General features: G+C 45.1%; 1 protein-coding gene and 1 long non-coding RNA gene across 2 annotated transcripts; both read right to left on the bottom strand.

The window, feature by feature from the left end:
* Positions 1 to 4,930: 4,930 nt before the first annotated feature.
* On the bottom strand, positions 4,931 to 21,192 carry LOC117506055. Its single transcript, XR_004559357.1, has 3 exons — positions 20,498 to 21,192; positions 12,570 to 12,576; positions 4,931 to 4,941 (listed from the first exon to the last, which is right to left on the bottom strand). It is a non-coding gene; the product is annotated as an uncharacterized LOC117506055 (long non-coding RNA).
* Positions 21,193 to 22,786: 1,594 nt separating this feature from the next.
* LOC117506052 (cancer-related regulator of actin dynamics homolog) lies at positions 22,787 to 23,697 on the bottom strand. The gene is made up of 3 exons (XM_034165580.1): positions 23,458 to 23,697; positions 23,194 to 23,353; positions 22,787 to 23,101 (listed from the first exon to the last, which is right to left on the bottom strand). The coding sequence occupies exons 1-3, from the start codon at positions 23,695 to 23,697 to the stop codon at positions 22,941 to 22,943; spliced, it is 561 nt and encodes a 186-aa protein (XP_034021471.1). The 3' UTR covers positions 22,787 to 22,940.
* Positions 23,698 to 24,368: the final 671 nt, after the last annotated feature.

Raw genomic sequence — 24,368 nt, 5'->3', positions numbered from 1 at the left:
TTCTATTTTCCCTATATTTTTGCATATTCTGGATCACCAGATCCGAAATCCGGATCCGATCATCACCAAACTTTGTTGTTTGATAGAACATTTGACTATGTTACACCTTAATTTTTTTTCAAGCCTTTCTGCCTTGTTTTTGTGGAGTTAGAAACTAGAATGTCAAAATTCCCCCTATCCCGCACTGGTGAAGAATCCGTAAAAAAATTCCTGGATCCGGATCGTGATCCAGATCACCACTAAAATTTAATCACTTGTTCCTCTTGTTATTTCCAACCACTCCACAACATTTCATCAAAATCCATTCAAAACTTTTTGAGTTATCCTGCTGACAGACAGACAAACAAACAAATGTGACCAAAAACATAACTTCCTTGGCGGAGGTAATTAATTAAAGAGAAAAACACAATAAATCTGGTTTGTGCGGCTCATCCGTGGCCCCCCTGTTGACGTGCGTGTATGGTGGGTGGTTGCCAGCCAGGTGGCTGAAGTCTGCTAGACTTGCTCGGCCACTTCTAGAAGCACTGTTCTGCTCCTCTCCAGTCATTTAAAAGGAAAAGTGTGTGTCAACCTCTCACAGGTTGTCTCATGTTGCGCATGTTCTGAGTTGAGGAGACTACATGGAGAGCGGTACGAGACGCACGTCCGACTATCTGGCAAGGAAGTGTGTTGCACAATTTTTTTGGTCTGTTGAAAAATCAAGCGATACACGGGCACCCCCCCTGCGACTCAGGTAAAGGGGTGACGAACGGCTGCGTACATTGCACAGATTCCCTTGCGGATCCTGTTCACAAGCTGTCCGAACCCAGTGAGATACTACCACAAGTAGTAGGGCTAAGTCCTGTGTAGGTCCTGATGCCCATGCTAATACTTGAAATCTGTAGGGTGAGGTGAATGAGAGTCTATGACTTATCTTCTGACAATCTGAAGCAGCTTACAACCCATGTCAAGGCTGGAACCCATTTACAGCTGGGTGGACTGAAACAATGCAGATGAAGCGTCTTGTCCAAAGAGCATGACCGGTTGCCTACACATGTGACAAGGGGGATTGTCGCAACCTCCTGCAATTCCACAGATAAATTAGCAGATCTCCCTGCTCACTCCAGCCAGACATGTTAGTTTTAGGTGATTTCAGCCAAAATTTCCCTACCAAGGAACAAAACAAGTCCAGTTGACCTGACTCAACCTGCTTGGATCTCTGAGCTCGTTTTATTCTCACCACTTACACTCAACCAACTTCTCACACAGCCACTAAACCATGTCAGATCCCCAGGACTCACCTTGCAGAAACTTATCATGCAACAATGCACTTAAGGTGGTAGGTGTTTGTAGACCACCCTCAGCTGTTTCTGGTGCTGTTAATAAATTAGCAGATTTCCTCACTCACAAGAGCCAATCACAGATGTTAGTCTGAGGTGATTTCAATCAAATTTGGCTTATTAATGACTAAAAATTCTTTCAAGGAAATTTGTGACAATCTTGAGAAACCAACCAGACCCAATCCAAGGTAAATTCTGTCAGCTTCTCCCTTTTTCGTTGAAGTGGCCACATCTGCTGTGGCCACTTCAACGGATCTGCATGTCAATGTCGATGGATCTGCATGTCGATTTGACACAAGCTTTATGCTGGTTCCCCTTCCTGAAGCAACTCCACATTACATGGAGAATGGGCAGAGGTGGTCTTGAACCAGGAGCCTTCTGCTCTGGAAACAAGCACACAAACCACTTGGCCGTCACACTGTCTTGCTCCAATCTGAGGGATCCTTCAAAATCAGTACTGAGTGATTGAAATCAGTACTGATTTTGACTGTGGTCCTCTCTAGCCTGTGTTGGGGGTTCTAAACAGAAAAGATCAACATCTAGAATCATTATCAAAAGAAATGAAAACATTCAGTGAACAGGGTTTCATCAGTCACCTTATAGAGTACAATAGATATCATCCCTCAGAAATCCAGGACACAGATTTGGCCTTTGACTATTTCACAAAATCATTTATCACTACCTCACAGTGGTCCTGCCCTGATTTCTGCAGACATTGTGGAATCACATTACATTTCACGTCTCCTAGCTGAAGCCCAGATCTACAGGCTTTCTGTGCCCTCCTGCCATTTACCCTCTAATCTCCCACTTTTGGTGGCCATCCCACCTTTACAGTCTAGGACCTGCTGGATGTTCATCATCGGGTTGGGGTCTTGTCATCCAGCCATGTCATGTTTCCCCTCCTCTCCAGGTCATGGGTTTGTTATTTTTATGCATTTTTTGTTGTTTTACTTCTGAGTTATTTCATGTGTGTATGTCCTCTTGCTTAAACTTCACTTGTGAACTTACAGACACAGTCACTTCAGAATTTGGCAAAATTAAATTATGGTTTGACATCAATAAGTTATCACTAAACTTGAACAAAACTAAATTTATGGTGTTTGGCAGCAGTAGACTGAATAATCAGGTGCAGACAAAGTTACAGGATGTAAACATAGAATGAGTATATATTACAAAAATCCTTGGAGTAATGGTAGATGACAAAATTGGCTGGAAACCGCACATTACATACATGCACGCTAAATTATCTAGAAGTATTGCAGTTATGGCAAAAGCAAAGCATTTCTTGGATAACAAATCACTTCATATTTTGTATTGTTCACTGATTTTAGCTGATCTAACCTACTGTTCAGATGTGTTGGGTAACACTTATAAGACTTCTCTACATTCACTCTTTATACTGTTAAAAAAAAAAGTGAGCCATTTGAATTCACAATGTTGGGTTTGTGATCATACTAGTGCATTATTTTTAATATCTAAAATACTAAAACTCTATGACATTATTGAATTGCAAACAGCACGGTTTATGTTTAAAGTTTATGTGTAAAGAGGATGGTTGCCAGCAGTTTCGCAGAAAAAAAGATCAAGAAGGCTCCAGGACCTGATGGTGTCTCTCATGTCTGACAGCATGTGCTGTCAGACATGAGACAGCACATGTCCTCTACTGGCCTCTACTGGTGGTTGGCTCTCACTGCGGTATTGTATCACTTCCTGTTCCGGAGCACAGCGGTGTTTTTCTGTATCTGTTAGCTGTTTAATCTGCGCAGTTAGATTGATCTAGTTATCTAGATTACGATTTGTTTCCCAGTGTAATCTTTACGTGCCTTAACTAAAGCACTCATTCTGCTGAATCACCTCTAAATTATTTACACATTATTCACTTTGCGTGTTTTTAGGAATCCGCTAGCTTAGCGTAGCTACTAGCTCTTAGCTGATTTAGCATGGCGGCTTCTCCTGTCTCTCCCGCACTTTTCTGCTCTGGGTGTGAAATGTTTAGTTATTCCTCGGCCTCCTTTAGCAGTAATGGTACTTGTAATAAGTGTAGCTTATTCGTAGCTTTGGAGGCCAGGCTGGGCGAATTGGAGACTCGGCTCCGCACCGTGGAAAATTCTACAGCTAGCCAGGCCCCTGTAGTCGGTGCGGACCAAGGTAGCTTAGCCGCCGTTAGTTCCCCCCTGGCAGATCCCGAGCAGCCGGGAAAGCAGGCTGACTGGGTGACTGTGAGGAGGAAGCGTAGTCCTAAACAGAAGCCCCGTGTACACCGCCAACCCGTTCACATTTCTAACCGTTTTTCCCCACTCGACGACACACCCGCCGAGGATCAAACTGGTTATTGGCGACTCTGTTTTGAGAAATGTGAAGTTAGCGACACCAGCAACCATAGTCAATTGTCTTCCGGGGGCCAGAGCAGGCGACATTGAAGGAAATTTGAAACTGCTGGTTAAGGCTAAGCGTAAATTTGGTAAGATTGTAATTCACGTCGGCAGTAATGACACCCGGTTACGCCAATCGGAGGTCACTAAAATTAACATTAAATCGGTGTGTAACTTTGCAAAAACAATGTCGGACTCTGTAGTTTTCTCTGGGCCCCTCCCCAATCAGACCGGGAGTGACATGTTTAGCCGCATGTTCTCCTTGAATTGCTGGCTGTCTGAGTGGTGTCCAAAAAATGAGGTGGGCTTCATAGATAATTGGCAAAGCTTCTGGGGAAAACCTGGTCTTGTTAGGAGAGACGGCATCCATCCCACTTTGGATGGAGCAGCTCTCATTTCTAGAAATCTGGCTAATTTTCTTAAATCCTCCAAACCGTGACTATCCAGGGTTGGGACCAGGAAGCAGAGTTGTAGTCTTACACACCTCTCTGCAGCTTCTCTCCCCCTGCCATCCCCTCATTACCCCATCCCCGTAGAGACGGTGCCTGCTCCCAGACTACCAATAACCAGCAAAAATCTATTTAAGCATAAAAATTCAAAAAGAAAAAATAATATAGCACCTTCTACTGCACCACAGACTAAAACAGTTAAATGTGGTCTATTAAACATTAGGTCTCTCTCTTCTAAGTCCCTGTTGGTAAATGATATAATAATTGATCAACATATTGATTTATTCTGCCTTACAGAAACCTGGTTACAGCAGGATGAATATGTTAGTTTAAATGAGTCAACACCCCCGAGTCACACTAACTGTCAGAATGCTCGTAGCACGGGCCGGGGCGGTGGATTAGCAGCAATCTTCCATTCCAGCTTATTAATTAATCAAAAACCCAGACAGAGCTTTAATTCATTTGAAAGCTTGTCTCTTAGTCTTGTCCATCCAAATTGGAAGTCCCAAAAACCAGTTTTATTTGTTATTATCTATCGTCCACCTGGTCGTTACTGTGAGTTTCTCTGTGAATTTTCAGACCTTTTGTCTGACTTAGTGCTTAGCTCAGATAAGATAATTATAGTGGGCAATTTTAACATCCACACAGATGCTGAGAATGACAGCCTCAACACTGCATTTAATCTATTATTAGACTCTATTGGCTTTGCTCAAAAAGTAAATGAGTCCACCCACCACTTTAATCATATCTTAGATCTTGTTCTGACTTATGGTATGGAAATAGAAGACTTAACAGTATTCCCTGAAAACTCCCTTCTGTCTGATCATTTTTTAATAACATTTACATTTACTCTGATGGACTACCCAGCAGTAGGGAATAAGTTTCATTACACTAGAAGTCTTTCAGAAAGCGCTGTAACTAGGTTTAAGGATATGATTCCTTCTTTATGTTCTCTAATGCCATATAACAACACAGTGCAGAGTAGCTACCTAAACTCTGTAAGGGAGATAGAGTATCTCGTCAATAGTTTTACATCCTCATTGAAGACAACTTTGGATGCTGTAGCTCCTCTGAAAAAGAGAGCTTTAAATCAGAAGTGTCTGACTCCATGGTATAACTCTCAAACTCGTAGCTTAAAGCAGATAACCCGTAAGTTGGAGAGGAAATGGCGTCTCACTAATTTAGAAGATCTTCACTTAGCCTGGAAAAAGAGTCTGTTGCTCTATAAAAAAGCCCTCCGTAAAGCTAGGACATCTTTCTACTCATCACTAATTGAAGAAAATAAGAACAACCCCAGGTTTCTTTTCAGCACTGTAGCCAGGCTGACAAAGAGTCAGAGCTCTATTGAGCTGAGTATTCCATTATCTTTAACTAGTAATGAGTTCATGACTTTCTTTGCTAACAAAATTTTAACTATTAGAGAAAAATTACTCATAACCATCCCAAAGACGTATCGTTATCTTTGGCTGCTTTCAGTGATGCCGGTATTTGGTTAGACTCTTTCTCTCCGATTGTTCTGTCTGAGTTATTTTCATTAGTTACTTCATCCAAACCATCAACATGTTTATTAGACCCCATTCCTACCAGGCTGCTCAAGGAAGCCCTACCATTATTTAATGCTTCGATCTTAAATATGATCAATCTATCTTTGTTAGTTGGCTATGTACCACAGGCTTTTAAGGTGGCAGTAATTAAACCATTACTTAAAAAGCCATCACTTGACCCAGCTATCTTAGCTAATTATAGGCCAATCTCCAACCTTCCTTTTCTCTCAAAAATTCTTGAAAGGGTAGTTGTAAAACAGCTAACTGATCATCTGCAGAGGAATGGTCTATTTGAAGAGTTTCAGTCAGGTTTTAGAATTCATCATAGTACAGAAACAGCATTAGTGAAGGTTACAAATGATCTTCTTATGGCCTCGGACAGTGGACTCATCTCTGTGCTTGTTCTGTTAGACCTCAGTGCTGCTTTTGATACTGTTGACCATAAAATTTTATTACAGAGATTAGAGCATGCCATAGGTATTAAAGGCACTGCGCTGCGGTGGTTTGAATCATATTTGTCTAATAGATTACAATTTGTTCATGTAAATGGGGAATCTTCTTCACAGACTAAAGTTAATTATGGAGTTCCACAAGGTTCTGTGCTAGGACCAATTTTATTCACTTTATATATGCTTCCCTTAGGCAGTATTATTAGACGGTATTGCTTAAATTTTCATTGTTATGCAGATGATACCCAGCTTTATCTATCCATGAAGCCAGAGGACACACACCAATTAGCTAAACTGCAGGATTGTCTTACAGACATAAAGACATGGATGACCTCTAATTTCCTGCTTTTAAACTCAGATAAAACTGAAGTTATTGTTCTTGGCCCCACAAATCTTAGAAACATGGTGTCTAACCAGATCCTTACTCTGGATGGCATTACCCTGACCTCTAGTAATACTGTGAGAAATCTTGGAGTCATTTTTGATCAGGATATGTCATTCAAAGCGCATATTAAACAAATATGTAGGATTGCTTTTTTGCATTTACGCAATATCTCTAAAATCAGAAAGGTCTTGTCTCAGAGTGATGCTGAAAAACTAATTCATGCATTTATTTCCTCTAGGCTGGACTATTGCAATTCATTATTATCAGGTTGTCCTAAAAGTTCCCTAAAAAGCCTTCAGTTAATTCAAAATGCTGCAGCTAGAGTGCTGACGGGGACTAGAAGGAGAGAGCATATCTCACCCATATTGGCCTCTCTTCATTGGCTTCCTGTTAATTCTAGAATAGAATTTAAAATTCTTCTTCTTACTTATAAGGTTTGAATAATCAGGTCCCATCTTATCTTAGGGACCTCGTAGTACCATATCACCCCAATACTTGTAGTTCCTAGGGTTTGTAAGAGTAGAATGGGAGGCAGAGCCTTCAGCTTTCAGGCTCCTCTCCTGTGGAACCAGCTCCCAATTCAGATCAGGGAGACAGACACCCTCTCTACTTTTAAGATTAGGCTTAAAACTTTCCTTTTTGCTAAAGCTTATAGTTAGGGCTGGATCAGGTGACCCTGAACCATCCCTTAGTTATGCTGCTATAGACGTAGACTGCTGGGGGGTTCCCATGATGCACTGTTTCTTTCTCTTTTTGCTCTGTATGCACCACTCTGCATTTAATCATTAGTGATCGATCTCTGCTCCCCTCCACAGCATGTCTTTTTCCTGGTTCTCTCCCTCAGCCCCAACCAGTCCCAGCAGAAGACTGCCCCTCCCTGAGCCTGGTTCTGCTGGAGGTTTCTTCCTGTTAAAAGGGAGTTTTTCCTTCCCACTGTAGCCAAGTGCTTGCTCACAGGGGGTCGTTTTGACCGTTGGGGTTTTACATCATTATTGTATGGCCTTGCCTTACAATATAAAGCGCCTTGGGGCAACTGTTTGTTGTGATTTGGCGCTATATAAAAAAAAATTGATTGATTGATTGATCCCTGCTTCAAACGCTCCATTATTATCCCAGTCCCAAATAAACCCTCCATAACAGGACTAAATGACTACAGGTCCATCACCCTGATATCTGTAGTCATGAAGTCTTTTGAATGGCTGGTGTTTGAGTCACCTGATAGACATCACAGGACATCTGTTGGACCCCCTGCAGTTTGCCTACTGGGCAAACAGGTCAGTTGAGAATGCAGTCAACATGGGACTGCATTACATCCTGGACTCTGCAAGGACGTACGTGGTGATCCTGTTCATGGACTTCAGCTTGGCGTTCATTCCTGACATTCTCCACAAAAAAACTGTCCAACCTCTCTGTGCCGGCTGAGCTCCCACTTCTCAGTGGATCTCCAACTTCCTGGCGGACAGGACACAACAGGTGAGCTTTGGGAGCATCACATCCAGCACAAGAACAATCAGCACTGGAGCCCCTCAAGGGTGTATGCTCTCCCCACTGCACTTCTCCCTCTACTGCACCTCAGGGAATCCCTCTGTTAAACTCCTGAAGTTTGCAGATGACACCATCATTGGACTCGTCCAGGATGGTGATGAGGCTGCATACAAACAGCAGGTGGGACAGTTGATCCTCTGGTGTGGTCAGAACAACCTGGAGCTGATTTTGATATTTTCCAAAATGAATGGTCACTGAGTCCTTTTTACTTTCTTTTGCAGAATTAGATTCCAAAAGTAGTTCTGCAGGAAGAGTGGTACAAAGTTCCATACCATGTCGTCAAGCTAAAACTGATATATCTTCAAAACTTTCTCATTGCAGAGGAAAGTACTGAGGACAAGGCTATTTGCTTATCAGCATTACCTCTGGAATCATGTTGGACATAAATAAGTGGAATGTAACCTTTTGAATGCTACTGACTGTGTTTACTAGAACATGTTCTGAGTAATGACTGCTCATATTTGTTAAAAGTTGTGTTGTTAACTTGTACATGTAGTTTTATACAGTACGGGAGATTTGCAAGTTTTTTTTAAACTTATCTAAGCTGACATATGCTTTAATTGTCTAAAGTTCATGCTTTTATGTGCATGTAATGATGTTTGAGTTATGACATATATTTTGTGAAAAGTTGTGTTAAGCCATAAACTTTATACATTATCAAAGATGTGGCAATTTTTATAATAAAACTAAGGTGGCCCAAGATGTAATTTCCTATAATTGTCATGACTTTATGTTGCTTTGCTTTTTTAAAAAAAAAAGACTACACATGTCCCCATCCACCCCATTTAAAGGTAGAGAAGGTACATAATATCAAACCATGACTGTCCCCATTCACCCCATCTCTGGGGTGAATGGGGACAGTCACATTTTGAAAAAAAAAAAAATATATATATATTATATTGAAAGCCTTCTCCTCAGAAGTCTTATATCGTTTATGGGGAGATCATGCAAATGGTCACAGTAGGAAGTTATCACCAAAACAATCTGAAAACTGTCCCTATTCACCTCACTTCAGGAGAAACCCACCATCATCCCCCCATCCTCAACAACACTGTGCCTACTGTGGACACTTCCTAGTTCCTGAGATCCATCATCTCCCAAGATCTGACCTCCCACATAGACTCCATCAGGAAAAGGCACAGCAGAGCTCAGGAAGTTCAACCTGCCACAGAAACTGCTCATCATCTTCTACATGTCCATCATCCAGTCTGTCCTGTGCATCTCCATCTCCATTTGGTTTCCCTCTGCCTCCAAACATGACAGGCACAGACTTCAACAAACTGTCAGGTTTGCAGAATAAATAAATAAATAAATAATTGGAGCCAGCCTGCCCTCCATCCAGCCTCACTGATGTGGCTCCTGTTGGTCATTTAGGAGTGGGAATTCGTACTCCAAAATGGAGGCCAGTATCTGGCCCAATTCAGGGCCAGTTGTCGGGCTGGGGGGGTGGTCACGTGACTCGTGGTGCCATTTTGGGTTCAAAATAGCATTTGCTGTTAATCTGTCTGCATGTAAGTCCAGCTAATTTTTGATTTATTTGCTGAAAATGATGGGTTGTGTTGTGTGGGCCGCCCGAAGAGGAGGTACTGCTGGCTCACCACCAGAGGGCGCCCTGCCTGTCGTCGGGTTTCAGGCACCAGAGGGCGGAGTCGCCTCACAGGAGCCCGGAGCTGACAGCTGTCAGAAATCAGCCATCATCATCATTCTCCATAAAAGCCTGGAAGAGACACCACTACTCTGCCGAGTTATCAGTTTACCTGTCAGGTAAACCAACTCAGCCGTTTTGTGCAGTACGCACACGGTTTTTGCAGCAGAGCTTTTTGCAGTCATTAACCTTTTTGTACACTTGCAGCTTGTAGCCGAGTTTGTGGAAGTTGTAGGAGTTGGCGTCTCCACTCCTCACCTCAGACTTGATTAAGTGTTACATAAGGCACTGCACGTATTCTGAGTTCCTGTGTTTGGAGGTGGAAGTTTTTCCCTCAGGAAGGAACTGTATTTTTGCTGACTGTTTGCTGGGTGTACACACACCCATCTTTAACCTGTGTCTGTTCCTGCCAGCAGTACCGGATCTGACAGCTGGAAGCAGTGGCCACCTGGGGACTCCGGACTTGGCGGCTCCGAAGTATTGCAGGTCTCTGTTGGTGGTGGAACCTCGTGGGTCCCGGCTCTTCTCTGGATAGGCGTCTCCTACCCTCGGGCCTGCCCACGCGTCACCTTTTGTGTCGATTGATTGACAGACTAAAAGCATATTTGGTGGTTGTGCACATTTGCAGAATAAATTGTTATTTATTCAGACTTCCTATTGGCCGTTCATTTACGCTCCCCTGTCGTGGGTCCGTGTATTTCACTTTCCCAACAGGTTGTTGTGCATTTGGACGCACAAATAGACAAAGCAAGGGCTTCAAAATATACAGATTTCCTTCAGATCCAAACAGAAGATAAAGTTGGGAAAATAAAGTCAGCCATGTGGGATGGAAGCCGACATCATTGTCAAAGCTTTGAGAGGTAAATTTATTGTTCAGTGCCATGTACAGTAAAACTCACCTAAACCGTCATCATATAAAACAGATATTCGCAGTCACTGGACAAAAAAAGTCCCAAAGTTTTTGTAATGATTTCCATGTAATAAACACCGTATATAATGGATTTTGTACAGATTTTAGCACACACTGGATAAAATGTCCCATCCGATCACAATGTATTTCCATTTGCAACCCTGAGCAGTCTGGACATGCAGAGTAACAGAGGTACAAATTAAAGTTCAGCACTCAGACACTCGTCGATTTGAGGAAAGTGGGACCAGAGTCATTTCTGTGATTAAAAGTCCAATCATTTATTTTTTCAAACTGTGTTCAGACTTGGACTTGAAGCCTGATGCGCAACTGTTAAATCAGACACAAAAAACGGTGATTTGACACTTTTCTGCTTTCAATCCTTCGTCTGCCATCATATTATAACAGTTTTTACAGTGCACACACTGATAAACAGTTCAAAAAAGTCTGCAACTTTACAGCAGACTGTCGGTAAAAGAGGAAAATATACAGCTTACCTTTGATTTGGAAGTGATGATTGTAGAAAGAAAAGCTTGTTGAGGGTCACATTAGTCCAGAATAAAACATAATCCAGAGACAAAGAACTTTAAACTGTCACGCACGTCATTGCATGACACGGAGTTACAGTCCAGAGCAAACTGTGCCATGGTACAGTTTAAGTGTGAAATGCGTATTAATATACATGATGTTCCAACAAATTAGATTATCATTTATCTCGGCCCTCTGCCTTTGTACACGGCTTTTTTGAGTTAAGTCGTCCTTTTAAACTGCTGTGTGCATTGATTTATCGCCCAGCAAAATATAACAAGAATTTTATTTCAAAATTTACAGATTTTTTTTTTCATTACCACATTATAGGAGGTATTTAATTACTGTCGTTTATATTGCTGTGAATTTTCTTTACAAGAAGAACTGAAAGTTCAGCTACAATTTTCCTGATGGTACATCTGAGATGCAAGCCTAGATTTGATGTTTTGGTGAAAGAAAACCCTCCTCTGTACCACTTCATCATGAAGCTGTATAACTGGGGATACAAAATTCAAAACATGCACTATGCACAATTTCTCCAATCACAGCCACAGAAGCCTGTAACGTCTGGGTTGTCTTGGTGGCTTTCCTCACTCTTCTCCTTCTTGCACATCACTCAGTTTTTGAGAACTGTCTACTCCACACAGATGGAGCCACATGAGGTGTGCAGCCAGTACATTCTGAGTGTCGGTCCCAAGCCCGGATATATGAGGAGGGTTGCGCCTAACAGGGTGCCGGTGGAAATTGGGCTACTGCTGGGCGAAGAATAGGAGGAGAACGTTTCCACAAACAGTGGGAGAAGAAGAAAACTAGAAGGATGGAAATGAAAGTGGGGACTTTGAATGTTGGTAGTATGACTGGTAAAGGGAGAGAGCTGGCTGATATGATGGAGTGGAGAAAGGTAGACATTGTGTGTGCAAGAGACCAAGTGGAAGGGAAGTAAGAGCAAGAGCATCGGTGGTGGGTACAAGTTGTTGAGTGTATATCATGTAGCAGACAAACAGTTATATGAAGTTTATAGGATTACAGAAAACGTGCAATAATTCTTTAAAAAAAAATTAGGCAGGTGCATAAATTTGGGCACTCCAATAGAAAAAATACATCAATATTTAGTAGGTCCTCCTTTTGCAGAAATAACAGCCTCTAAACCAGGGGTAGGCAACCTGTTCCAGAAAGAGCCATGAGGGTGCAGGTTTTCTTTGCAGCCACTGACTCCACCAGGTGATTTTACTGATTAATATCACTTTGAGCAGATGGAATCAGTTAATCAGTGAAATCACCTGGTGGAGTCAGTGGCTGCAAAGAAAACCTGCACCCTCATGGCTCTTTCTGGAACAGGTTGCCTACCCCTGCTCTAAACGCTTCCTATAGCTTCCAGTGAGAGTCTGGATTCTGGTTGACAGTATTTTGGACCGTTCTTCTTTACAAAACATCTCAGGTTTGTTGGTTTCAGAGCATGGACAGCCATACATACTATCAAATTCTGTAAATCTAAGTAATACCTCAGTAATGGAGCCCACCTCAATAGCAGGGTGTAGTGGCTGGATTAAGGCACGCTGGAATATGTTTAACCTAATGTCTTCCATTCTCTTCTCAAAGTAATCCAGGAAAGATCCACTTAAAATGTGTTTTTCCTGTGCCAGGTTATGCATGTCCAGAGTTTGTCAGGTCACATTCAGGAACATGTGCACCAGAATAGAGCATCCACCACACTACAAACCTGTATTAGGTCCTGGATGGCAACCACCCAGGCAGATATCCAGCTCCACTTCTCGAGAGCAGGCATCCATTGTCAATCCTGATAAGGTATTGGCATAGACAACACCTCTGTCAGTAGTGGTGCAGCATAGCTAATTGTTCATTTTGTGATAAAAACATGCAATTTGGCACACATATTCTAAATTAACTAATGTTTATTTTCAGATATGGAGCCATCCTGGAGCTGACCTCTAAGGAGCCACAGGGGTCAATAAAGAATTACACAGGTGTCAAAATTTAAAAATGCTCCAACCATGTTGTGATGTGAAAAAAGTGAATTTTTTTTTTAGATGTTTGCAAATGTATTAAAAATAAAACTAAGAGATCACATGTACGTACGTATTCACAGCCTTTGCCATGAAGTTCAAAATTAAGCTCAGGTGCATCCTGTTTCCATTGATCATCCTTGAGATGTTTCTACAGGTTAACTGGAGTCCACCTGAGGTAAATTCAGCTGATTGGACATGATTTGGAAAGACACACACCTGTCTACATATACGGTCCCACAGTTGACAGTGTATGTCAGAGCACAAACCAAGCATGAAGTCAAAGGAATTGTCTGACCTCAGACAGGATTGTCTTTGTTGTGTGGGCCGCTGAAGAGGAGGTACTGCTGGCCCACCACCAGAGGGCACCCTGCCTGTCATGTACGCGTCGGACTCCAGCCGGGTGGCTTATGTTATTAATTTGCTTCGAGGAGAGGCACAATCCTGGGCTACGGCGCTCTGGGAGCAGAACTCACGGCTTCTATCAGCATATACTGAGTTTGTGAGGGAGTTCAGACTATTGTTCGATCACCCAAATAGAGGCGAAACCGCTTCGAGTGTGCTGCTGTCTATGAGACAGGAGCGTCGGAGTGCGGCCGAGTATGCAGTCGCCTTTCGCATCGCGGCAGTGAGGGCCGGCTGGAATACTGTTGCACTCCGTGCCGCCTTTGTAAATGGACTTTCTCTGGTCCCTAAGGTGCACCTGGTGGCTAAGGACGAGCGCTGGATTTAGATGGGCTTATCGACCTAGTAGTACGGTTAGACAACCGATTAGTGGAACGTCGACGGGAGCGAGACGAAGGGCGTGTTCAGGCATGAGCCGTCCCTCTTCCGGGTCCGAAAGGGAGCCGTCTTCCCCACGCTCCACAGCCAGAGGGCTCTGTGTGGCAACAGCTCCCCCTGCTGACGTTGTTAGGGAAACGAGCAGGGCCAAAATAAGATCAGATGACAGATTGAGGAAGCTGGCTCGTGGGGAGTGTTTTCTCTGCAGCTCAAAGGAGCACACACAGAAAAACTGCCCCAAACGGTCAAAACAACACTCGCCCTTAGAGACTGGGCTCAGGGTGGGTCACAACACGCACGAAGGGAGTGCAAGTAAATCAGCACGAATCCCAGTCACGATCCTGTGTGAGGATTTAACCCTTCACGCCCCAGTACTTGTGGACACGGGGTCGGAAGGGAATCTGTTGGATAGCAGATGGACAAAGGAAGTAGGGCTCCCTCTAGTGGCCCTTCCTTCATCATTGAAGTTACGGGCGCTGGATGGCACCCTTCTCCCTTTAATCACACACAAGACACAGCCAGTAACTCTGGTTGTGTCTGGGAATCATCGGGAGGAGATTGAGTTCTATGTAACTCCTTCTACCTCCCGCGTTATTGTGTGCTTCCCATGGATGGAAAAACACAATCCCCGGATTGATTGGTCGTCTGGGGTTGTGGCTCAGTGGAGTGAAACCTGCCACCGGGAGTGTTTAGGATCCTCGGTTCCCCCCGGTTTGACTGCTAACGAGGAGGTTAAAGTCCCCCCCAATCTGACGGCGGTGCCTGAGGAGTACCACGATCTTGCTGACGTCTTCAGCAAAGATCTGGCACTCACTCTTCCCCCACACGTCCGTACGATTGTGCCATTGATTTGATCCCGGGCGTTGAATACCCGTCCAGCGGGTTGTACAACCTCTCACGTCCTGAGCGTGAATCAATGGAGACCTACATCTGGGACTCGTTAGCTGCCGGGCTGATCTGGAACTCCACCTCCCCGATGGGTGCTGGTTTCTTTTTTGTGGGCAAGAAAGACAGCGGACTCCGTCCATGCATTGATTACAGAGGGCTGAACAAGATTACGGTTCGCAACCGATACCCGTTGCCCCTGTTGGATTCAGTGTTCACGCCCCTGCATGGAGCCAAAATCTTTACCAAACTTGATTTCAGAAATGCGCACCACCTGGTTCGGATCCGGAAGGGAGACGAATGGAAGACGGCATTTAACACCCCGTTAGGTCACTTTGAGTACCTGGTCATGCCGTTCGGCCTCACTAACACCCCCGCGACGTTCCAAGCTTTGGTTAATGACGTCTTGCGGGACTTCCTGCATCGGTTCATCTTTGTATACCTGGACAATATTCTCATCTTCTCCCCGGATCCTGAGACTCATGTCAGGCATGTACGTCAGGTCCTGCAGCGGTTATTGGAGAACCGGCTGTTTGTGAAGGGTGAGAAGTGTGAGTTCCACCGCACTTCTTTGTCCTTCCTGGGGTTTATAATCTCCTCCAACTCCGTCGCCTCTGATCCGGCCAAGGTTGCGGCGGTGAGCGATTGGCCCCAACCGACAAGCCGTAGGAAGCTGCAACAGTTCCTCGGCTTTGCAAATTTCTACAGGAGGTTCATTAAGGGCTGCAGTCAGGTTGTTGGTCCCCTGACAGCCCTGACCTCCCCAAAAGTCCCATTCACCTGGTCAGATCGGTGCGAAGCCGCATTTAGGGAGTTGAAATGCCGGTTCTCGACTGCGCCAGTTCTGGTGCAGCCCGATCCTAGCTGCCAGTTCATCGTTGAAGTGGATGCCTCTGACTCAGGGATAGGAGCCGTGCTGTCCCAGAGCAGGGAGTCCGATAAGGTCCTCCACCCTTGTGCCTATTTTTCCCGCAGGTTGACCCCGGCAGAACGGAACTATGATGTCGGCAATCGGGAACTCCTAGCGGTGAAAGAGGCTCTTGAGGAGTGGAGACACCTGTTGGAGGGAGCTGCAGTACCTTTCACGGTTTTCACGGACCATCCGAACCTGGAGTACATCCGGACCGCCAAGCGTCTGAACCCCAGGCAAGCCTGCTGGTCACTGTTCTTCGGACGTTTTGACTTCCGGATCACATACCGCCCCGGGACCAAGAACCAAAGATCCGACGCCTTGTCCCGGGTACACGAAGAGGAAGTCAAGACCGAGCTGTCAGTTCCACCGGAACCTATCATCCCCAAGTCCACTATCTTGGCCACCCTCACCTGGGACGTGGAGAAGACCGTCCGGGAGGCCCTGGCACGGAACCCAGATCCAGGGACCCGCCCTAAGAACAGACTCTACGTCCCACCAGAAACCAGAGCTGCAGTCCTGGACTTCTGTCACAGTTCCAAGCTCTCCTGTCACCCAGGGGTGTGAAGAACCATGGCAGTGGTCCGGCAGCGCTTCTGGTGGGCATCTGTGGAGGCCGACGTCCTGGAGTACGTCCAAGCCTGTGCCACCTGTGCCAGGGGCAAGGCTGACCACCAGAACACCCAAGGACTCCTCCAGCCGCTTCCGGTGCCTCATCGCCCCTGGTCACACATCGGCCTGGACTTCGTCACAGGCCTCCCGCCATCCCAGGGCATGATGACCATCCTCACGGTAGTGGACCGATGCTCCAAGGCGGCCCACTTCGTGGCCCTCCCGAAGCTCCCAACGGCCCAGGAGACAGCAGACCTCCTGGTCCACCACATTGTACGTCTGCATGGGATACCAACTGACATTGTCTCGGATCGTGGTCCTCAGTTCTCCTCTCAAGTCTGGAGGAGTTTCTGCAGGGAACTGGGGGCCACTGTGAGCCTCTCGTCCGGGTATCATTCACAGACGAATAGACAGGCAGAGCAGGCGAACCAGGAACTTGAACAGGCCCTCTGCTGCGTGACCTCCACGCACCTGGTGGCCTGGAGTGACCATCTGGCATGGATCAAGTACACTCATAACAGCCAAGTGTCCTCTGCCACCGGTCTCTCCCCATTTGAGGTGTGTTTGGGGTACCAGCCCCCATTGTTCCCAGTGGTGGAAGGAGAGGTCGGTGCCCCCTCAGCCCAGGCCCACCTTCGCAGATGCCGTCAGGTGTGGCGCACCGCCCGCTCTGCCCTGGTGAAGGCCCGGACGAGGGCCAAGGCCCATGCAGACCGCCGGCGTTCCCCGGCCCCTGCATACCAGCCCGGGCAGGAGGTGTGGCTTTCCACCAAGGACATACCACTCCAGGTCGAGTCACAGAAACTAAAGGACTGCTTCATCGGACCGTTTCCAATCCTCAATGTCCTCAGTCCTGCCGCAGTGAAGCTGAAGCTGCCGGCTTCACTGCGGATCCATCCTGTCTTCCACGTCTCACGTATCAAGCCTCACCACACCTCATCCCTCTGCACCCCCGGACCGGCGCCGCCTCTTGCCTGGATCATCGACGGGGAGCCTGCCTGGACTATTCGCAGGCTCCTGGCCATCCGTCGTAAGGGCCGGGGGTTCCAGTATTTGGTGGACTGGGAGGGGTATGGACCTGAAGAAGACTCCTGGGTGAAGAGGAGCTTCATTCTGGATCCGGCCCTCCTGGCCGACTTCTACAACCGGCACCCTGACGAGCCGGGTTGAGGGGGGGTCCTGTTGTGTGGGCCACTGAAGAGGAGGTACTGCTGGCCCACCACCAGAGGGCGCCCTGCCTGAAGATCAGGCTTCAGGCACGAGGGGGCGCAACCACCTCGTAGGAGCAACCGGGAGTGACAGCTGTCACTCACCATCTACACCAGCTGTCACTCATTACCACCATCTCCATAAAAGCCAAGCAGCAACTCCACCTCGCTGCCGAGATATCGTCTTACCTCAGGTAAAACTCTCAGCCATTTTTGGTGCTGAACGCACGTTTTGGTCTCCTGAATATTTCTGCAGGCGTACCTGTTTGACTACTCGCAGCTGGGAGCTGGGTTTGTGGATTGTGGAGGAGTCGACGCTCTTCACTCCTCACACCAAACCTGATAAGTAGTTCATTCAGGCTCTGCACGTATATTGTTCCTATGTCGGAGGTGGAGGTCTTTTTCCCACCCATTAACAGAGAGACTGCTGCTGATTGTTTTATTGGGTGTGTGCACACACACCCACCATTAACTGTTTCTGCCTCCTGCCAGCAGTACCAGATCTGACAGCTGGAGACGGTGGCCACCTGGGGACTCAGGACCTGGCGGCTCCGGTGTGCTTCAGATCCGTTGGCAGTGGAAATCGTGTGGGGCCCGGCTCTTCTCTGGACAGACGTCTTCTATCCTCGAGCCTGCCCACACGACACCTTTGTATATTGACTGAAGTCAAAACCTGTGATTGTGGGTATTTCGTTGTGCACATTCACAACATTAAATTGTTATCTTTTTGGCTCATCCATTGTCTGTTCATTTACGCCCCCTGTTGTGGGTCCGTGTCACTACACTTTCCCAGCAGTCTTGAGGCATACCTCTGGGGAAGGTTACAGAAACATTTGAAGGTCTCAATGAGCATAGTGGCCTCCATCATCTGCAAATGGAAGAAGTTCAGATGGTTTAAACTAAATGATTAGTCAGGGAGGTGACCAAAAACCTCACTGCAAAAAAAAAAAAAAAGGGGGGGGGGGTGTCTAAAAATAAGATAAAAACACTAAATATGAGGGAAATTATCTTGATGCATGGACAGATAATTTAACTTGACAAGATGTCTTGAATTAAAAGTGTTAATCTAGAAATAAGCACAAAAAAATGAATTCCCTCCATTTTGGAATAAGGCTGTATCATGTGGATAAAGTGCAGTACTGTGAATACTTTCCGGATGCAAAGTACTACAGGGAATAATCTTATGTGCATAATGGACATTAGGAGCAGGTGTGTAAACTGATCTTGTTTGTCAGTTTCTTTCATTTCCAAAGCCTCGACTTCATTGCCACTAAGGTCACTTCTGCTTGTATTATTTATTTTTGAGGTTAGTGAAATAATTTACAAGCCAGGGGTTCCGACATCAGCATTTATTTACATTATTCATAACATTCTGTACCTTTTTAGATTTTTCTCATGAATATGGAACAAAAAAGTGCAAATAATACCAAAATGTTTTTTTCTTTGTTTGTTTTACAAGACTGCGTACACTACACTGTTGTGCACGACTAAAGTAAGAATCAAAGTGACAAAACGTCTCAATGGCCTGTGTCTGACCAAAGCTCAGTGAAAGCCTTCGCCGTACATACAGTACATACTTACATACGTACAGAAATGTTAGGGACTCTTATTTTATTTTTTCCTTTTAAATCGACAAGGTGTTTTCCATTACGTAAGGCTAAATGGACCATAATCACATTTATGAGGAAGTAACGGCGTAAGCCTACAAACACAATCATGTTACGGGACAACATGTACAAGAATTATATTTTATGTTACAGCAGGAGGGTCGTTTCTGTCACCGTAGCAAAGCAAAACCAAAACAAACAAATGTGCGGTTCAGTGTCAATGCCCAATACCACTTGTGGTGGTCAGTGCTGTGTTTAGGTGCACCCACCGTGTGATCATGACAGATTGCGGAAACATTTGCATGGCAAAATGTCCCACAGTTTCTCTCACAGTCGTCACGGGCACAGTGAGAATTGTTATGCTCGGTACAGTTACAAACCGAAGGCTTTTGTGTTATGTGTCGGACGCAGCCCGGAGAACCGACCAGCGTTTGAAGGACCCAGTATAAAATAAGCAGAGCACGGTACAAAGGATAACAGAGTTTAATGAACATAACAGTGCTGTGAAAAATATAAAAGTGCACGGTCTGACGTGGTGGATTGCGGTGCGCTCCCAGCAGCGCTAACGGTCCGGAGCCAGAACTGGTTCGGACCCAAGGACCCCGCCGACACCCCCCAGGTGGCCGCGACAAACCGAGTCTGTGAAAGAAGGAATCATTATGTGAGTCCACACTCAACACACAGAGAGAATGCTCAAAGGTGCACAAACAGCAAACACTTCCTGGCTTAATTGCTAATCAGCTTCCCACCCTGCAGGCATGGAACATCCAGTTCACAAACTCACTGCAGCGGAAGCTGATTTAAACGACCAACATACAGCTCAATATAATAAGGTGTGAGGGACACCACATTTACTGACTGTATAAATGTTAGTCACAAAATCTAACGTACCTCAGGAAGTGTGCTGACGAGCGTGAGACCTCACCCTCTCCTCTTTCACAGACCATGCATCAAACCTGGACGTTCTCTGCATCCACTGATGATGAGATGGCTCCCGAGACGACGATCTCACCCGTCTGGTCACAAGGTCGAGTCTCTGGCAAATACACACTGTGTACTCCAGTCTTAAATGCCACCATGTTCCAATCCATGTAGATGCACCACAGCTGTGAGTCCTGATGAGCCGCAGGTGATCAGCCTCAGGTGATCAGGGTGAGGTCCTGATAAACTCAGCTACACAGCCACTCAGTCCCAAATGCAAGCCACCTGGAAGGAAAAACAAAAGACAGAAACAAAAAGGCAGCCAGGCCCCCCAGCCATACAACACTTTTGTACACAACAAGGCTCAGAGAAGATACAGTATTCCAACATGTAAATAAATCCACTGCTTTACATAAATAGTACCAACGAGGGAATGCGTGTAACATGTCCGTAAGAATCAACAGGGTCATGGAGTTCGTCTTTTCCACTGTTAGCCCTTAAAACATGATTCAGACACTTTCCTTCCTTTGATTGAACACCGTCATAGAGTTGTACCTCTAATATACAAGTATTTCACCTTTCAGTTTTGTTGAACGGATAATTATTAACAACCATGTAGCCGTAGTTGGCTACAAAAACAAAAAGCGTTTGGCTAATGCGATGGCCAGCCGTGGTTGTGATTGGCTGCTGAAGACTCTGACTGTGATGCGTTCAAGGTTGACAGCAAACATATGCATGACATTTGTGTCGTCTTCAGAATTAAACATTTATTTTTTTTACTTTTGTACACAGTAATCTGCATGCTTTCAATAACTGCTTAATTGTGCGATCGTATTTGAATACTTGAATATGAAGTGTAATTTAATATATTACCAGCTACTTTCACCTTAGAAGGTCATTGAGGTAGGGGTAGACATTAACGCTGGTCCCCTGGTCCAACAGTCTTTTTTTTTTTAATAAAGGAGTTAGCTACATGTGACCTTGGACAAGACAATTCATCTGCATTGTCCCAGTCTGCCCAACTGTAAATGGGTACTGGCCTTGGCTGAGGAAGTAAGCTTCAATGGACTGGTGTCTCATCTAGGCGGAGTTGTAGTCTCTCATCCACTTCAGACAATGAAATAAGGGCTGATATAGGACTTAGTTCTCTTTACTTTGTCCTTGTTTAAGTCTTATCCAGATCAGGTCACTAAACTTCAAATTTTCCTTACATAAGTTTAAAAATGCAGCCCTAGTCTACATGTCTTGAATGCTCTTTGACAGAATGGGTGCCATGTTGTCAATCTTTGAGTGTGCACCGGTTTAATACATCCTGGTCATCAGGAGGAGACTCACAAAGGGCACTTCCTCAGAAAATCACTTTGTTAACAAGGATAACGAGATAGATATTGGAATGTCAGTACAAATGTGGCTGGGCAGCACTTATCTTACAGGTTTGTGAGCATGCACTGACACTGTGCATCACTGCATCCACCACGCCATGGAACTGCCTTGGGTACTGGATGGACCAAGGATCTTACAAAAATAAAAAAGCACTTCATACAAAGACATCCAGTTGTCACCTTACGTCACCGTTTAGGATCACAGTCACGCACCCGTACAGTCAGACAGACAGCACAGGACCCAAAACACTTGGCTAGTTCTCTCTATGGATACATTGACCTATAAAACTATAACGTGAAGATTTTGATTCCCATCTGTGGCCTTTCTGTATGGAATTTGCATGTTCTCCTCATGTTTGAGTGGGTTTCCCCCAGGTGCTCCGGCTTCCTCCCACATCCAAAGACATGCAGGTTAGGTGATCTGAAAACATTGAAGTGTCCATAAGTGTGGATGTGAATGTGTTTGTCTATATGTGGCCCTGCGGCAGACTGGCATCCTGTCCAGGGTGAACCCCACCTTACATCCTGTGATTGCTGGGATAGGATATGTGTATGAGCACTGTGCAGGTTCTCAGTCATCCAGGTGAAGATCAGAAGCTTCCTGAAGTTCAGTCAAGACAAGTGGACTTCTCGTTTAGCTTCTTGTTTCAAGCGCCAAAATGTTTCCGAGGTAAACAAGAAGTCCAACTGCCTTGACTAAACTTCAGGAATATGAAGAGCAGCAAAGATGTTGCTGGACTGATGAATCCATTTTTTTTTTTTTTTTTTTTTACTGCACCCCATAATTCAAACAGGTGCTTCAGTCAGTGTAGTTCAGTGCTTCCTGGCATATTCATGGTAATCAATTCTAAAGGTTTGTAAACCAGATGGCTGTTAGAATCTTCAGCTACATTTACTAATCGTGATCCCTCCCACTCCCCGGCAAAAAATAAAATAAAATAAAATAAATAAATAAATAAATAAATAAATAAAGGGTCCTTTGTGAGTCTGTCATCATCAGGCGAAGGCTTTGGGTGTTTTTGTGACTGGAGATGCTAGAGCTTTAGAATTCGTTACACGCGTGCATCGTGCTTGTGTCAGTGCACATCTAAAACTGAGCATTTGTGAATTTGGTACTTTTAACAAAATCTCTGAAAAATCACAAGAGCAAGTTTACTGTGATCTGAACTATGAACAGGTAACATAAGTTACACAAACGCTCATTTGAAAAGTCAAATTGTGCTTATTTTGTGGCTCTGTTCTCTTTGGTTACATGAGGGAAGAATGGGAAGATTTTCCACACACACTTCCAAGAGAGGCCAGGAAATTTTTAAAGTAATGGACCAAATCTTTAATGTCTACCCCTGAGGAGGACTTGTTTCACAGTCGGAGAGTAAACGGTCAGATTAGGAGTTCGGGAGGATGGGTTGATGCTGTCAGAGTCTGGTGGGCAGTGTAACATCTCAGGTGGCTGCTGCTCAGGCTGTTATTTGATGATCTGAGGACAGTCGCTCCAGGCTTTGGCCTTCCGCTTGGCCAGGGCCAGCCAGGCCGGCTCAGTGGACACCTGCGAAGAGTCACTGGAGGGGAAACGTTTTGACACCTCTTTGACAGCAGGTGGTGATGGCGTAGAGTCAGAAATTTCAACTGAAATGCCAAAAGAGGGGACAAAACGTTAAGGCGTTCTAATCCTGCTTTAAGACACGCAATTACCAAATCCTCAACAAAGGGGTTCTTACCAGTAACAGAGCTGGGTAGGGTGCTGGCTTTTTTCAGGTGTTCCCGGCGTTCAAACCGTCCCAGCAGGCTATCGGGTCTTTTTGGCTCCTCTGGTGTCTGAGGTTTCTCCACAGTCGTGCTCCCACTCCCTTTGCTATCTGTGGGGCTATTTAACATAACCTGCAAAGGAGATCAGTAACTGATTGATAGGAAGTCGGTTGGTAACCTGTGCATCTGAGATAAGAGTTGAGTAACTGTGCACACAGATCAGTCAGTGCACATACACTTTCTTTCTCTTTTGCTTGTTTTTCAGCCAATTTGGCCTCTCTTTGACTACGGCGCTCCTCTCGGTTCTGCTGCTGCTCCCTGTAGCCTTTCTGCTTCTGCAGTGCCAGCGTGATCCACAAAGGCCCCGCCTCCTTATCTTGGACCTTGGCACTGTCTAGCGAGTGCCTGCTCTGAAGGGGCGGTTTTTCTGGAATGGAGAAGAATACCCACAAAATAGAACCGCAGTCCTTTTCCATTATTCCTAGCTGGGATATCCAGGTTACCCACTTTAAACACTGTAATTTACAAAATAAACACTTCAGACCACATTATAATGGATACAATCCACCCAAGTCATTGTATTTTCTTTGGAGGTTCATAATCGCTTCATTATTACACCTGATTCTTTGTTATAGATACTGAGAGTTGTCACTGTATTCCTTTGTTCTGTTTTGCTCTAATAAAGTCCTAAAAAATGCTTTGGACCTCGCGGGACACTCAGTTAAGAGCACCGAGGTCCAACTACGAGCTTTTTAAATGCAGCAACTTTAAGATACACTACTGGATCTGGAATTGCTGCAAAATACAGACAAACAGAGAGAAACTACTTGGATTTAAGTGGCGCTGCTCACAGGTGTCGGCTGTGTTTGGGTCAGATGACCTCTCACCTCTCCCACAATGCAATGCGTCACCTGAGAGTGTGAGATGGCTTATTCTGAAAAGACAGATTTATTTTGTCTTCAGTCCTTCTGTCTGTGGTGCTGTCATCGCCCCCTCCTGGTACATCTGTTGAACTGCAGGTATCCTGTTCATGTCATCACATGATGTTAATTTCAGTTACATTTGAAAATACTAATGGAGTCTTTATACAGCAAGTTCCATTTATGCAGAGCATGAATGTGTTATCATTCATATTCTCTGAAAAATG

Source organism: Thalassophryne amazonica, unplaced genomic scaffold (assembly GCF_902500255.1).
Source record: "Thalassophryne amazonica unplaced genomic scaffold, fThaAma1.1, whole genome shotgun sequence".
Taxonomy (NCBI): Eukaryota; Metazoa; Chordata; class Actinopteri; order Batrachoidiformes; family Batrachoididae; genus Thalassophryne; species Thalassophryne amazonica.
Note: the sequence above shows the minus strand (reverse complement) of the source record. Positions and strands in the feature narration are given on the sequence as shown.